The sequence below is a fragment of the Aythya marila genome, assembly GCF_965140915.1.
Source record: "Aythya marila genome assembly, chromosome: 20".
Classification (NCBI taxonomy): Eukaryota; Metazoa; Chordata; class Aves; order Anseriformes; family Anatidae; genus Aythya; species Aythya marila.
In genome coordinates, this window is record NC_139061.1 from 8,897,198 (window position 1) to 8,910,053 (window position 12,856).

The 12,856-nt window shown below is 37.8% G+C and overlaps 1 protein-coding gene across 2 annotated transcripts in view; it reads left to right on the top strand.

Moving 5' to 3' along the window:
- MED13 (mediator complex subunit 13) overlaps positions 1 to 12,838 on the top strand; it is a 57,138-nt gene extending 44,300 nt beyond the window's left edge. For both annotated transcript variants that reach the window (XM_082776067.1, XM_082776068.1), the window contains 14 exons: positions 536 to 703; positions 1,741 to 1,964; positions 2,483 to 2,672; positions 2,891 to 3,356; positions 4,044 to 4,263; positions 4,897 to 5,088; positions 5,239 to 5,462; positions 5,890 to 6,032; positions 6,251 to 6,409; positions 6,493 to 6,678; positions 6,867 to 7,015; positions 7,244 to 7,417; positions 7,920 to 8,020; positions 8,688 to 12,838. In XM_082776067.1, the coding sequence (XP_082632193.1) occupies positions 536 to 703; positions 1,741 to 1,964; positions 2,483 to 2,672; positions 2,891 to 3,356; positions 4,044 to 4,263; positions 4,897 to 5,088; positions 5,239 to 5,462; positions 5,890 to 6,032; positions 6,251 to 6,409; positions 6,493 to 6,678; positions 6,867 to 7,015; positions 7,244 to 7,417; positions 7,920 to 8,020; positions 8,688 to 8,820 (2,729 nt within the window). In that variant the 3' untranslated portion in view covers positions 8,821 to 12,838. The remainder of the gene's footprint in view (positions 1 to 535; positions 704 to 1,740; positions 1,965 to 2,482; positions 2,673 to 2,890; positions 3,357 to 4,043; positions 4,264 to 4,896; positions 5,089 to 5,238; positions 5,463 to 5,889; positions 6,033 to 6,250; positions 6,410 to 6,492; positions 6,679 to 6,866; positions 7,016 to 7,243; positions 7,418 to 7,919; positions 8,021 to 8,687) is intronic.
- Positions 12,839 to 12,856: the final 18 nt, after the last annotated feature.

Here is a 12,856-nt window from a genome sequence, read left to right on the forward strand (position 1 = left end):
GGCAAAGAAACTATAGCCCTGACAAATTTTGCGTCAGTTTTTGATTCTTAAACACGGTGCATTAAATGGCATAGTGGTGGGAAGCTGATGAAATGGACTGAGTGTTTGAGACTTCTCTGAAGTGAGCACTGGGTGGCAGTCTGCATAAACTTCCTTTACATGGAGGTGAGAATTCTGCAGTTTAAAACTTGCACAACTTGATTATTTTTTTTTGGTGACTTAGTCTAAGAAATAAAAATATTAAGATGTTAAGGCTTTTGCAGAAAGTAACTCTACAGATGATTTTTTTTTTTTTTTTTTTTTTTTTGGTTTCCTTGTTTGTTTTTTATCTGGTTAGGAGGGGGAGAGGGAGAACTCTAAATCTGTGTGCTTAACTTTTTCTATCTGCCTTTGGATGGCCTGCATGAACAGCATGTAAATTTTGGAAGAAGGTGACTTATTTGAAAACAAGGTAGCTTAGGATCAGGGTTGTTTGTGGAAGGCTTTGTTTTATCCTATTGTTGTGGCAGGCCTTAACAACTTTTTATCCTTTCAGTTTTGGATGTGAGCATGCAGTGTTCCCAGGACATCCTGCGCATGCTCCTCTCGCTCCAGCCAGTTCTTCAGGATGCAATTCAGAAGAAGCGAACAGTCCGATCTTGGGGTGTGCAAGGCCCTCTCACGTGGCAACAGTTTCACAAAATGGCTGGCAGAGGCTCTTATGGTAAACTGCTGTGTAGAGTCTTGTCTGTTAATCTGTACTTGATCTGGCCACCAAACCTCAGGGTCTGGATGCTGTTCAGCCTATTGCTATTCTAAACAGCATTTGGACCTTTCTTTAAAATAACAAGAGCCATTAGGCAGAGGAGAATTCTTTTCTTTGCAGAAACAGAATATTCTAAAAACACTGAATGAATCAAAAGTATCTGCATTTAAAATTGACAATTGCGCTGTTTATATACACCTGACACTTATCATAGTGAAAGACTGAATTTTCAAAATGGATTTTGTGTTTAAATACAGAGCAATTACTAAATATTAGCTTTGAAATGCTTGAAAAGTGTGCTTTATTGATCAGTAGCTTCAAAATTATGTTGAACATCTGAGATCATCCAGTGTGTTGTATCATACATACTTGGAGTAGCCTACACCTGATGCATGTTTACAGATAGAAGGTAAATTTTGTGCACTCAACTTAAGGTTTAAACTCTGACTTTATTAGCATATGTGAAATTGTTTCATTTGCCAACATACAAAGGGGTCACCTTTTGCCAGCAGGTATTAGTAGCTATTGTAATATTTAGAACATCCTAATTATACATTTAAGATGCATATAAATGCATGTTCTTGAGAGTTTTCCTTCTGTGGTCATTCATGTATCTGCTTAGACTATTTACATTTCTTCCCCCTCTTTTTTGATCACTGATCCCTTAGATTCTGTGGGGAAGGCTTCCTGGATGGTGAAGATCTGTTCCTGATTGTATAGTGGTAAACATAATAAACAACTGTGTAACTTCTTTAGGCCCTGAGAGATTTCAGATGAGAATACTCAGCTGATTTTTTTTTTTTTTTCTCAGAGCATTGGATTGTGCATGCATGCTTTTCATTTGTATCTGTTAAAAGAACTATTCCATTTATAATCAGTGCTACTTCTTAGATGCTGGGAATGCTAGTGTTTCTTCTTTTCATGTTTTCTAGAAGCAGGTTGTTATTTTTAAGCTTCCTGCTTAATATATTGGAAAATCTATCTTGCTTTTCCAGGAACTGATGAGTCCCCAGAACCACTGCCAATCCCAACATTTTTGTTGGGATACGATTATGATTTTCTGGTGCTGTCTCCATTTGCATTGCCGTATTGGGAGAGGCTGATGTTGGAACCTTACGGATCTCAGAGAGATGTTGCTTATGTTGTGGTGTGCCCTGAGAATGAGGCTCTGCTAAATGGAGCAAAAAGCTTCTTTAGGGATCTGACTGCAATATACGAGGTACATTATTTATGGCAGTTAGCAGTGAAATGGATTTTTGAAAAACTGTTTCTAATACATACTCATAACTATTTATCAGGCTTGTCTCCAGTGGTATAAGTGCTTGTGTGGAATGCTATATCAGAAAGCTGCTGGAAAGGGTTTTAGGAATGGGCACTTGGAAGATAAGGGTTGTTCGCACTGCTCATCATTACTTCTAGTAGTAGCTGTTTTGAGTCTGTCTGATAAAACGCCACTCAGTGGTAAAGCAGAGTATTACCACTTCAATTGTTTTAGCTTGTTAATGAATTAAGTGCATGTATTGCTTGGATTGTGATTAGGATTAGAGTGGATGATCTATCAATCTGTTTTTCTTGCATTTAGGAAAACATGAAAATCACTGTACAGTATTTCATACTCGTGTAGTTTTCTAGAATTAAAACGTTTCTTTGGAATGTCATGAGTCTTTCTCTCTCTCCATGCTCCTTTGCTTGATATCTTTAACTCCTTACCTTGCATCTTATGTTTTGCCTTTGCAGTCATGCAGACTGGGTCAGCACAGGCCTATCTGTAAATTACTGCCTGATGGAATCATGAGAGTTGGACCTACTGCTTCAAAGAAACTTTCTGAGAAGTTGGTCACAGAATGGTTCTCACAGACAGCTAATGCCAACAATGAAGCATTTTCCAAACTGAAATTATACGCCCAAGTTTGCAGATATGAACTAGGTATGGATTACTTTTTTTTCAGTGCTTCTTATTTTGTATACTTGCCACCTGTTCCATTCCAGTAGAAGAGAAATCGTTGTATTTATTCATTGAGTCTTACTGTTTGTTACAGTTTTCTGGTTTTAAGGTTGGGGAAAAAAGTAAACCAGAAAAACCATACGTTTAGGTACGTCTTCATAATAAACAGTACTAAATGTACACTTTTTTTCTGGTTTTAGGTCCTTATCTTGCTTCTCAGCCTTTGGACAACTCTTTACTTTCCCAAACAAATCTGATCCCTCCCCCCAGCCAGCCAGCCTCTGCTCTGCCCCCAGTGACAGCTAATGCTGGAAATCCCAACACTCCATCGTCTGCTCCTGCAGCTCCCACCAGTAGTACTATGACAGCAACATCAACTAGTGCCATGTCTTCTGCAGCTACTACAGCTAATTCAACCTTGACGACCACTGCCACGTCATCCTCTTCTGCTAATGTAGGCAGTGGGATACCAACAAACAAGCCCTCTTCGTTTCCACCTTTTAGCAGTATGAACAATACCACTTCAGCTTCCCTGCCCACTCAGGCTGCAACAGTCCAAAATGGGCAAACAGGAGGACAGCAGCAACAGCCGACACTGCAAGCAGCAGGGATGTCTGCGGATACTACTTCAGCACCTGCACAGCCCCATCCAGAGGTTTCTGAAAGGTAATGGAACTGTATGTTCAAGCCCTCTTAGGTTAAAAAAAAGTAAACCAAAGCAAAACATAAAACCCGCAGCTCAACAAATGTGAACGTATTAATGGCACGCTTGTCCCCTCAATAACAAACAATTTCTTTTCTAGTCACCAAGTTGCTTTTTAGGGAGAATGCGAGCTCATTAATAGTAGAGTTTAACTTTCTGACTTATATCCTAGCTGCAATTCTAATTGTATCTCAGTGTTTGCTGTGATACAAAAATAAACTTTTTTCTTCTATTTATCTAAAGAGGAAAAACTTCGCCAAACTATCTACCCTCTGTATTTTCAAATGAGGTGGAAGGAGAAATAGATATCTGGCATCATCTTGAAATTCTACTTTGTTATCGAAGTCATAGTTTCTCAGTAAGAAGTGTCTTCATTGCTGATGTTGTAGGTGTTTTTGTTCCCCAGTTGAACCAATCAAACTATGTGCTGGTGAGCTTCTGTAATGAAGAAGGCTAAAGAGAAGACAAGTATGATACTGAGTTGTTGACAAGCTAACAAAAAAAAATGAAATAAAGACCGTTTCTTACACCACAGTTAACTCAAAGGTCTTTCAGATTAATCTTTGATTTGAGCTTAGTTTTAATGTAAGTAAAAACAAATAGTTATAAAGCTTACCATCTAGTAATGGGTTTCAAAATTTCATTTCCAGCACTATGGATCGCGATAAAGTTGGAGTCCCTACAGATGGAGATTCACACGCTATCACCTATCCACCTGCAATTGTAGTTTACATAGTTGATCCTTTTACGTATGAAAAAAAGGATGAGAACAGTAGCTCGTCTAGCTTGTGGACACTTGGACTTCTGCGCTGCTTTTTAGAGATGGTTCAGGTTCTTCCTCCCAACATCAAGAACATAATTTCTGTGCAGGTGAGCCAACATTTATAGAAACACGCTGATCAAAGTACCTCCTTTTGGTTTTAGCTGTATTTTGGAGATGATAATGCCCTCAAAGTGAAAGTTCTGTTTGCTCTGTGAACATTGTTTACAGTTCTGCAGCTGTTAAATTAATAAGATTATGGTCTTTAGAGAAGTTTGGGTGTTATTAGTCAAAGCCAAAGCCTGTGGTAGTTTCCTAACTCCTCAGTCTTATCTCAGAGGAATGCACTGGCCCACTCCAGTAATGAGTGAAGTATGGGAAAACTGCTTTGTCCAATCACCAAAATCTGCTGCGAGCGTAACCCTGCTGGGCTTTAGACTAGGGCTTCTTTGTGATAAGTATCCAACTGTAACACTATCAGCAGCAAAAGTAGTAATCAGAGGGCATCTTACTGGAGGACTCACTAAGGTTATCTGCTAACCAAATTCTTTTCTTTTCTGAAGAAAAGATCAATGAGCATAATTACTTGAAGTCCCATATAGCTTTGGAAGGAGTAGCAGAAAATATCAGAGAACCAGAGAAATGATTGTAAACTGACATGCTGAAAGCAACATACCCAAATACTATCTCAAAAAAAGTAATGATGAAACAGTAACTTTATTTTCCCGTGTATTTTGTTCTAGATTGTCCCATGTCAGTACCTTCTGCAGCCCGTGAAACACGAAGACCGGCAGATTTATACTCAGCATTTAAAATCTTTGGCATTTTCAGCATTTACTCAGTGTCGGAGACCTCTTCCAACTTCCACCAATGTGAAAACGTTAACTGGCTTTGGTCCAGGTTTAGCCATGGAAACTGCTCTTAAGAGCCCTGATGTGAGTATTCTCAAGACTAATGTGATTCTGTAAATATGTGAATCAAAGGGAAAAATGTTTATTTTATCAGCAGTGTCTTTCACATTAACTAACCAGAGTTAAGAATAATTGTTTCTTGAAAGTTCATTTTCTGTTCTGTCATCTTTATAGAGACCTGAGTGTATTCGACTCTACACCCCTCCTTTTATATTGGCTCCTGTAAAAGACAAGCAAACAGAACTAGGAGAAACTTTTGGAGAAGCTGGCCAGAAGTATAACGTACTTTTTGTAGGCTACTGTTTGTCTCATGATCAAAGATGGCTTCTTGCATCCTGTACAGATCTCTATGGAGAACAGTTAGAGACTTGCATAATTAATATTGATGTACCAAACAGGTAAGAATGAGTTCTTAATTTTTAGCATGTGTATTTTCTTTATTTCCCCCAGAATTATTTTATTTATGATAATGTAAGAGTAATTCTGACTTACGTAGACTCACCATATAGTAAAATTAAAACAAACAGATAATTTCAGTATTATGTGTATATTGTTAAAATTTCTAGAATGCAATTTAGATTACTGAGAGCTGTTGTATGTTTTTTCCTGCTACATCCCCCTTCTGGTTTCTTGATGTCAGTGTTAGAATGTGATTAATTAAAAACAAACCAGCCTCCTTTTTTGAATTTGAAGTAGCAGTTAATGTACTACAATATTAACATTATTGTTTCTTGCTAATGTTCAGGTTACTACAAGCAAGTCCCAAAGGCAGCTAGAGAAACTTCTTGTCAATGGGTTCTGATTTTATCTTTTTTTAAATTCTAGAGCTCGCAGGAAAAAGGGCTCTGCCCGCAGGCTTGGTCTTCAGAAACTCTGGGAATGGTGCTTAGGACTTGTGCAGATGAGCTCTTTGCCTTGGAGAGTTGTAATAGGACGTTTAGGAAGAATAGGACATGGGGAATTAAAAGGTAATGTTAGCATTTTAGAGTCTAAAACTCTATTTGGAGCTTTAATCTTTAATAATACAGTGTCTGTCCCTGCTTCTGGAAGAAAACCTATATAACTTTAGAGTTCCTTTGTACACCTAACACGTGTGAACTTTATACCACACAGTGTTTTATGTAGAATATGTATTCTGCAGTGAGCGCTGTTCTTGTAGATAGACTTGTGTCCTTTTTATCATCAGATTGGAGTTGTTTGCTGAGTCGCCGAAATCTTCAGTCCCTCAGTAAGAGACTAAAAGACATGTGCAGAATGTGTGGCATCTCTGCTGCAGACTCTCCCAGCATTCTCAGTGCTTGTTTGGTAGCAATGGAACCACAGGGGTCCTTCATCATAATGCCAGGTATTTGAGAAACTATGTTTTGGAGAGGGAACTCATAGTTAATTCTTGCAAAACTAAGGAAATGCTTGACTTGTCTTCCAAAGATTCTGTATCGACTGGCTCTGTATTTGGACGCAGCACCACTTTAAATATGCAGACATCTCAGCTGAATACCCCACAGGACACGTCATGCACTCACATACTTGTGTTTCCCACATCTGCTTCTGTGCAAGTAGCATCGTCAACTTATACCACTGAAAACTTGGATCTGGCCTTCAACACAAACAACGGTTAGTAGATTGGATTTACTCTTATTTTAAAAACAAACCAAAGCTCTCTCATCACTCCTCCTATAATAAGACTGTTTATTCTACTGAACTGCAGGATTTATGTGGAAAATCACTTGATTTCAGAATGTGTTGTCATATCCCATAGGTAGGGAAATTGCAGAAATTGACTGTTCTTGTTCTTTTTCAAGATGGAGCAGATGGAATGGGGATCTTTGACTTGTTAGACACTGGAGATGATCTTGATCCTGATATTATAAATATACTTCCTGCATCCCCTACTGGATCCCCTGTACATTCTCCAGGGTCCCACTACCCCCATGGAGGTGATATGGGCAAGGTAAGAGTATATGACTGCATGTGGTTTCTGTTCATTTGTTTTCCTGCATCTGCTCATGGTCCTCTGTAGAATGGAAGGTTCCTAGGAAATGTTTTGAATTAACTGCCTAGTGGAGTGTCTGCAAAATTTGTGTAATGGCCTGGATGTTTCAAAATGCTTTGTGATTTGAAAGTGACAGATAACTTCTGTTTTGTGCTCTCTAATATTAAACTATTGCTTGTTTTGTAGGGTCAAGGTACAGATCGATTGCTTTCAACGGAATCTCATGATGAAGTAACAAATATACTGCAACAGCCATTGGCCCTTGGTTATTTTGTGTCAACTGCCAAAGCAGGTCCATTGCCTGACTGGTTTTGGTCAGCATGTCCTCAAGCACAAAATCAGTGTCCCTTGTTTCTTAAGGTACGGTAAGCTCGTCAGGCTGTACAGCCATCTTTGTGGACAGTCTCTCACACACTACTGTGCAACGTGCAGGGATCTGAATTGGGAGAACTGTTATGTTTAAAGAGTCAGTGCACAGCTTCTGGAATATGTCTGGTTTTATTTCAAGAGAGGTTGGGTTTTGAGTTCTTGAGCTTTAGCTTTTTATGTTTGCTTTTTGAAAAGGAAGAAAAGTGATTAATGGAAGGTAGCAAATAGTCTGAAGGATTCTGCTTTTCTGATGGTTTCTTCAGAGTATCCTGACACCTTTTTCTTACTGGCTCTGTGCTAAAGTATTTTGTAAGGATAGGTGTCCTGTTCTGTTTCTAGACAGACTTCTGATCAATGTTTGATCCCTTTGGGGGACTGGTGGTGGAGGGAAGTAATGTAATTACTTCCTGCAAGATGGGGGTCGGTGGTACAAAGGGAAGAAAGTAGTAGTTTAATCAGATGCTAACTGCTAACATCTTTCTTCCTTTCTTAGGCCTCTTTGCACCTCCATGTGCCTTCAGTGCAATCAGACGAGCTACTCCACAGTAAACACTCCCATCCACTTGATTCTAATCAAACTTCTGATGTGCTCAGGTATTTATGATTGATCACTTGCAAAAATATTGTGCATTTCATCTTTAATATTGCTGCAATAGATCTACATATTTGTTTTTCTTGCTGTTATTTCTTTGCTGATGTCCTCAGTACGTCACAAACACAATAAACTGCTGTGCTTTGAGTGATTAAAAGATGGCTTTATCACAGGACAGTGCAGTTAAATACAAAGATCACTAAGCCCTTCTTTAATTCAAGTTGATTACAGCTGAAAATATTTGAAAAATATTGAATTCATCAAAACCAGAAAACAGTGTATAAATGAGTGGAAGATGGTTATACTTAAACCAGAATTTTGCATGGGTCGTGAGAATACTGAAATGCTGAAGTACAAGAGTGTAGATAGTCATGTAAACATAGGACACTGAAAAAAGGTTCCTTTGTGTTTTTAATACATGAACCTCTACGTTAAGGAGCATCAACAATTAAAATGACTGTTTTCTACTGAAATAATCTTCTGCTTTGATGTGCTTGTAATAATTCTGAATTATAATAATTGATTGTGCTTGTAATGATTCTGAAAGCACGTTATTTCAGCACGTTGGGAAGCATATGTGCCTAATACCAAACAAATTAGCATATTAGGACTGTAAAATACTGGTGAGAAAAATCTGTTGGCTTAATGGAAGCTTGTTTTGCTTTTCAGGTTTGTTCTGGAACAGTACAATGCACTCTCCTGGCTAACCTGTGATCCTGCAACCCAGGACAGACGGTCATGTCTCCCAATTCATTTTGTGGTGCTGAATCAGTTGTATAACTTTATCATGAATATGCTGTGATCTTCATCTGAATTTTGCAAGACAAAAATGAGGAAAAGGGATATTTCACTGCAGGACTAAGTTATAATTCTTCTCAGTGCAAGTTGTTTGTGGTGGGGTATGAATCTTGTTACTTCCAGCAAATATTGTTTTGACTTGTGAGAGGGGTACCTACTTACCCTGCTGTCTTTGAGTCACTGACTATGGGGGACGCTTTAGAATGATGATCAGAAAGTGTATTATAACATTTTTAGTAGCAGAATTAACCATTTTTCCCCAGTCACAGTATTTGTGAAGAGTAATGAGCCATAGTACCCAGTCATGGTTAATGAATATTAAAAGCATGGAGATGAGAAGAAACATGAGGAACAATAAGTTTCAACCTATGGCTTCAGAACATCAAGATGTTCTTGTATTGGATTATAGTACCTAGTATTCAAAAATGCCTGCATCTCTTATTTATTGTAAGTTTTTAAATGTATAAATTGTCTTATATTTCTTAACCTCTTTTATAAAAATTTTCCTAGAAGGTTTATACTGCCTTCTTGCTTTAAAGCAATTGGTCTAAAATATATGTAATCGTCTTAATTAAAAGTTGCAGTAGGTTGCTTTTAGAGTATTATTTTTTTGTAAGGGGGTGGGGTGGGGACAGTAAATTTGTATTGTCTTGATGTACAGTTTAATGGGGATAGAGGGGTTAATGTCCATACCATTGTGTGTGGGGGATTTACAGCTAAGCTGTAGTTGCAGAGTACATGTACAGTAATGAAGTTCACTGTGTTTATATAAATTGAAAAGGTACCGGGTCTTACAGCATTTTATATCACACCTTTACAGAGTAACAATGGCAATATATAAGTGATATTGTAGGTGGTTTAACTTGTAGTGAGAATAAAATGAATAAACTCTTCAATTGAAGTTTGTGTTATGGTTCAGGGCTGTGGCTAGATTCTCAGATCTGTTTCCAGTGTACAAGTTTTATTATTACAAGAATATCTATTGTGCATTGTTGTTACCTAGATATTCTTGGCACTGTGGCGACTGCATTAGTTTCTTTCACATGTGTGATAAAACACCAAATTTGAAGCAGAACACACAGAAAAATCTTTTTACCCAAAGTCTCCTGTAAGGCTGAAATTTAGCCCAGCTCTAGCCATTTTACAAATGCAAAAATAGTCAATCTTGACTTTAAGATTGGTGTGTGTTTAACTAAAATGTGGTGTATATAGATTCTCAGTGAATTCTGGTATTCAGATTTTATTCCACTAGTAAAAATAAAAAATGAAAAAACACACAAAAAAAAACAAAACAAAAAAAAGGAAAAAAAAAAAAAACACAAAACAACAACCAAACACAAAACCCTGAACACTTTCATGTATTTTTGGCACTGTGGTGAAGGTACCAGGTATCAGTGTATATGGCCTTCCCCGTACCCCCTTTTCAGACTGGGGCATGTGCCAAGGAGGCTTAGCCCTCCCTAAGGAAGGGACTGACAAATCACAAGGCTTTGATAAACCTCTCCTCCTATTAAGTCACCATTTTTTCCTCAGTAGCTTCCTTCCTTTCTCCTAGCACATGCCAAATGTCTGATGCTGCTCTAAAATAGCCCCTACGGGTGCTGAAGAGCAACTGCATATGCTTTTCCTTGGTTCCTCATCTTCCGACTGCCAGATTAAAAACTTAACTCCTGCAGTGCTCACATGAGCTCGTTATGATAACCCGTGTCCTGGGTCTTAATGCTGTCCATCTGGCTGGTTTAAACCTTTAAAGGAGCAAGTTTTTAAGATCCATTTGTGCACCCACTGTTAATCCTCTACAAGGAAGAAATCACTCGCATTTACAAAATGTACTATGTTAATGAAAACTATGGTTTTGTAAATGCAAAATACCTGCCTGAGAATTTTTCTTATGAACAGTCTCCTTGAATCTTGTATATACAATATTAGCAACCTTTTTGTTTTTGTATAAAGAAGTTGTACAATTGGTGATGAAAATTTTCAGTCATTTCTTCAAAATAACATGAGTGCAATCAGCAGTGAGCATATTTTGATAAATAGAGTTAATAACTGGGTCTGACCATTATTTTATCCTGATAATGACAATGCACCATAGATTAAGCAGCACGTTTTTTATCTTGCTGAAGGTGGTTTTTTTCCTCATTTGGCTGAGATTTTTGGAGTGGAAAAGTGCTCTAAAACTGGAGTTTTCTAAGCATATGTCCTAGATTTTTTTTGGAAGTTTTGTTGCTTAAGTGGTCATTTTTAACCCTGGCTCAGTTAGCCAAGTTCCAAGGGCTGGGTTTTGGTGTGGCTTTTTTTTGTGTTCACAAAGGTAAGTGAATCAGCTGCCTGAACGTTGATATAACTGTGTTCTGTTATCTGGACCACAGCCTTCCCTGTGAAACTTTCCAACTGTGAAAGCTGTCAGTTTCCCATGTGCGGTCACCCCTGTTCCCTTTCCCCCTATCTCCTTCCCTACAGTTAAAGTAAATTATAAGTAAATTAAAATATTGCAACCACTAAAAAATATTAGGAGGGCCGTTTCTGAAATGATAGTTACAGCTGGCAATGTGCATATCAAAATTGCCAGCACCGTGGAACCAACTACTACACTGGGCATACATTTTTGTTAGTTACTTTCATTTAACTATTTTAAGTGCACATAATTGCTGATTTATAAGTAAAATTGCCACAAGCCAATAACTTGGGTGTTTTAGCAAGTACAATCTTAAAGATTTGAAAGCTTCAGCTCTGGCTTCTCAAAGTGGTCTTGCAAGAAAATGCTGTTCCTGGCAGTGCTCTGTTAAGTAGCTGTGGAAATGTAACTCCATTTTGTGTGTCCACAAAGTTAATTTTTTTGTTTTCCAATTAAAATTATGTATTTCAATGTAGCTATATTGTACTTAAGCCATTTAGTCACCTTTGGCTTGCTACTACTTGAATTAATTTGAGAGCACTGTGCTAGAGCAGCAGACCACCACTGTACTTGCAAACAACCCTTACATTTTAAAGTAGCTCTAACACTTAGATCTTTCTAACATTTCTTGAAATAATTAAAAATGAATTTATATTTCAATCCTCAGCTATGTTCTTACTTAGCTGTCAGTATGGCGCAGATTATTGTATTTCTATATTTACCTCCAATGGTAATTTTAACTTCATGTGTCTATGAAGACTTGCAGATGTCTTTAATCAAGCACTATTTGTTAATACTGTAATATCAAAATATTATGTTGCATTATTTTAAAGCTTTCAGAAAGAGTAAAATGTTTTTAAAATGCTATTGCACCATATAATTTGCTGCACAACAGTATGGCACAGCATATCAGTCTTTCAATAGTAATGCTGCATAAACAATGTTTTGATCTGGGTTTCTTTTGAGAATTTTTCTCAATTAGGTGACGTGGTCTGACATTACTGTCTCAACGACCTCCAGCTGGGAAGGTTTTTTTTTCCTTTTTTAAAACTAATTAAAGGACCCAGGACTATGCTTCATACTTATACTTTTTTTTTTTTTTTTTTTTTAATTATTATTCTCGTTGTCGTTATTGTTTGTGGGTGTACTTTCCATTTTCAGTGGTGTAGAGCTTAATTTACAGTAGAACTGGATTTGGGACCTGCCACACTCCTCAGGGTCACTGTTTCGGGCCGTTGTGCTCCAGCGTTGAGGTTTTTCGGAGCGAACTGGACGTGAGGGCCGGGTGCCCACCTGGGAGCCATGTCACCTTCACCGCCCCCTCACCACACGCGGGGTGCGCCAAGGGGAGGGTTGTCTTCTACTTTTATTTTTTTTATTCTTTTTTTTTTTTAATTTACGTTCTCTCACAGCCGTGACACTTAATGGTCCAAGCCGCCGTATTTATCATGACATAACAAAAAGTGATTAAGGAACAAACACTATTGCTGCCGAATGCCATAAACACTGAGTTGTACAAATTGTGATTGAGGAAATGAGAAAAAAAAAAAAAAAAAAGGTTTATACTTTTTAAAAAAAAATAACAAAAAAAATCAAATGGAATAAATTATTCATGAAGCCTTGATTGCGGTGTTTCCTTATT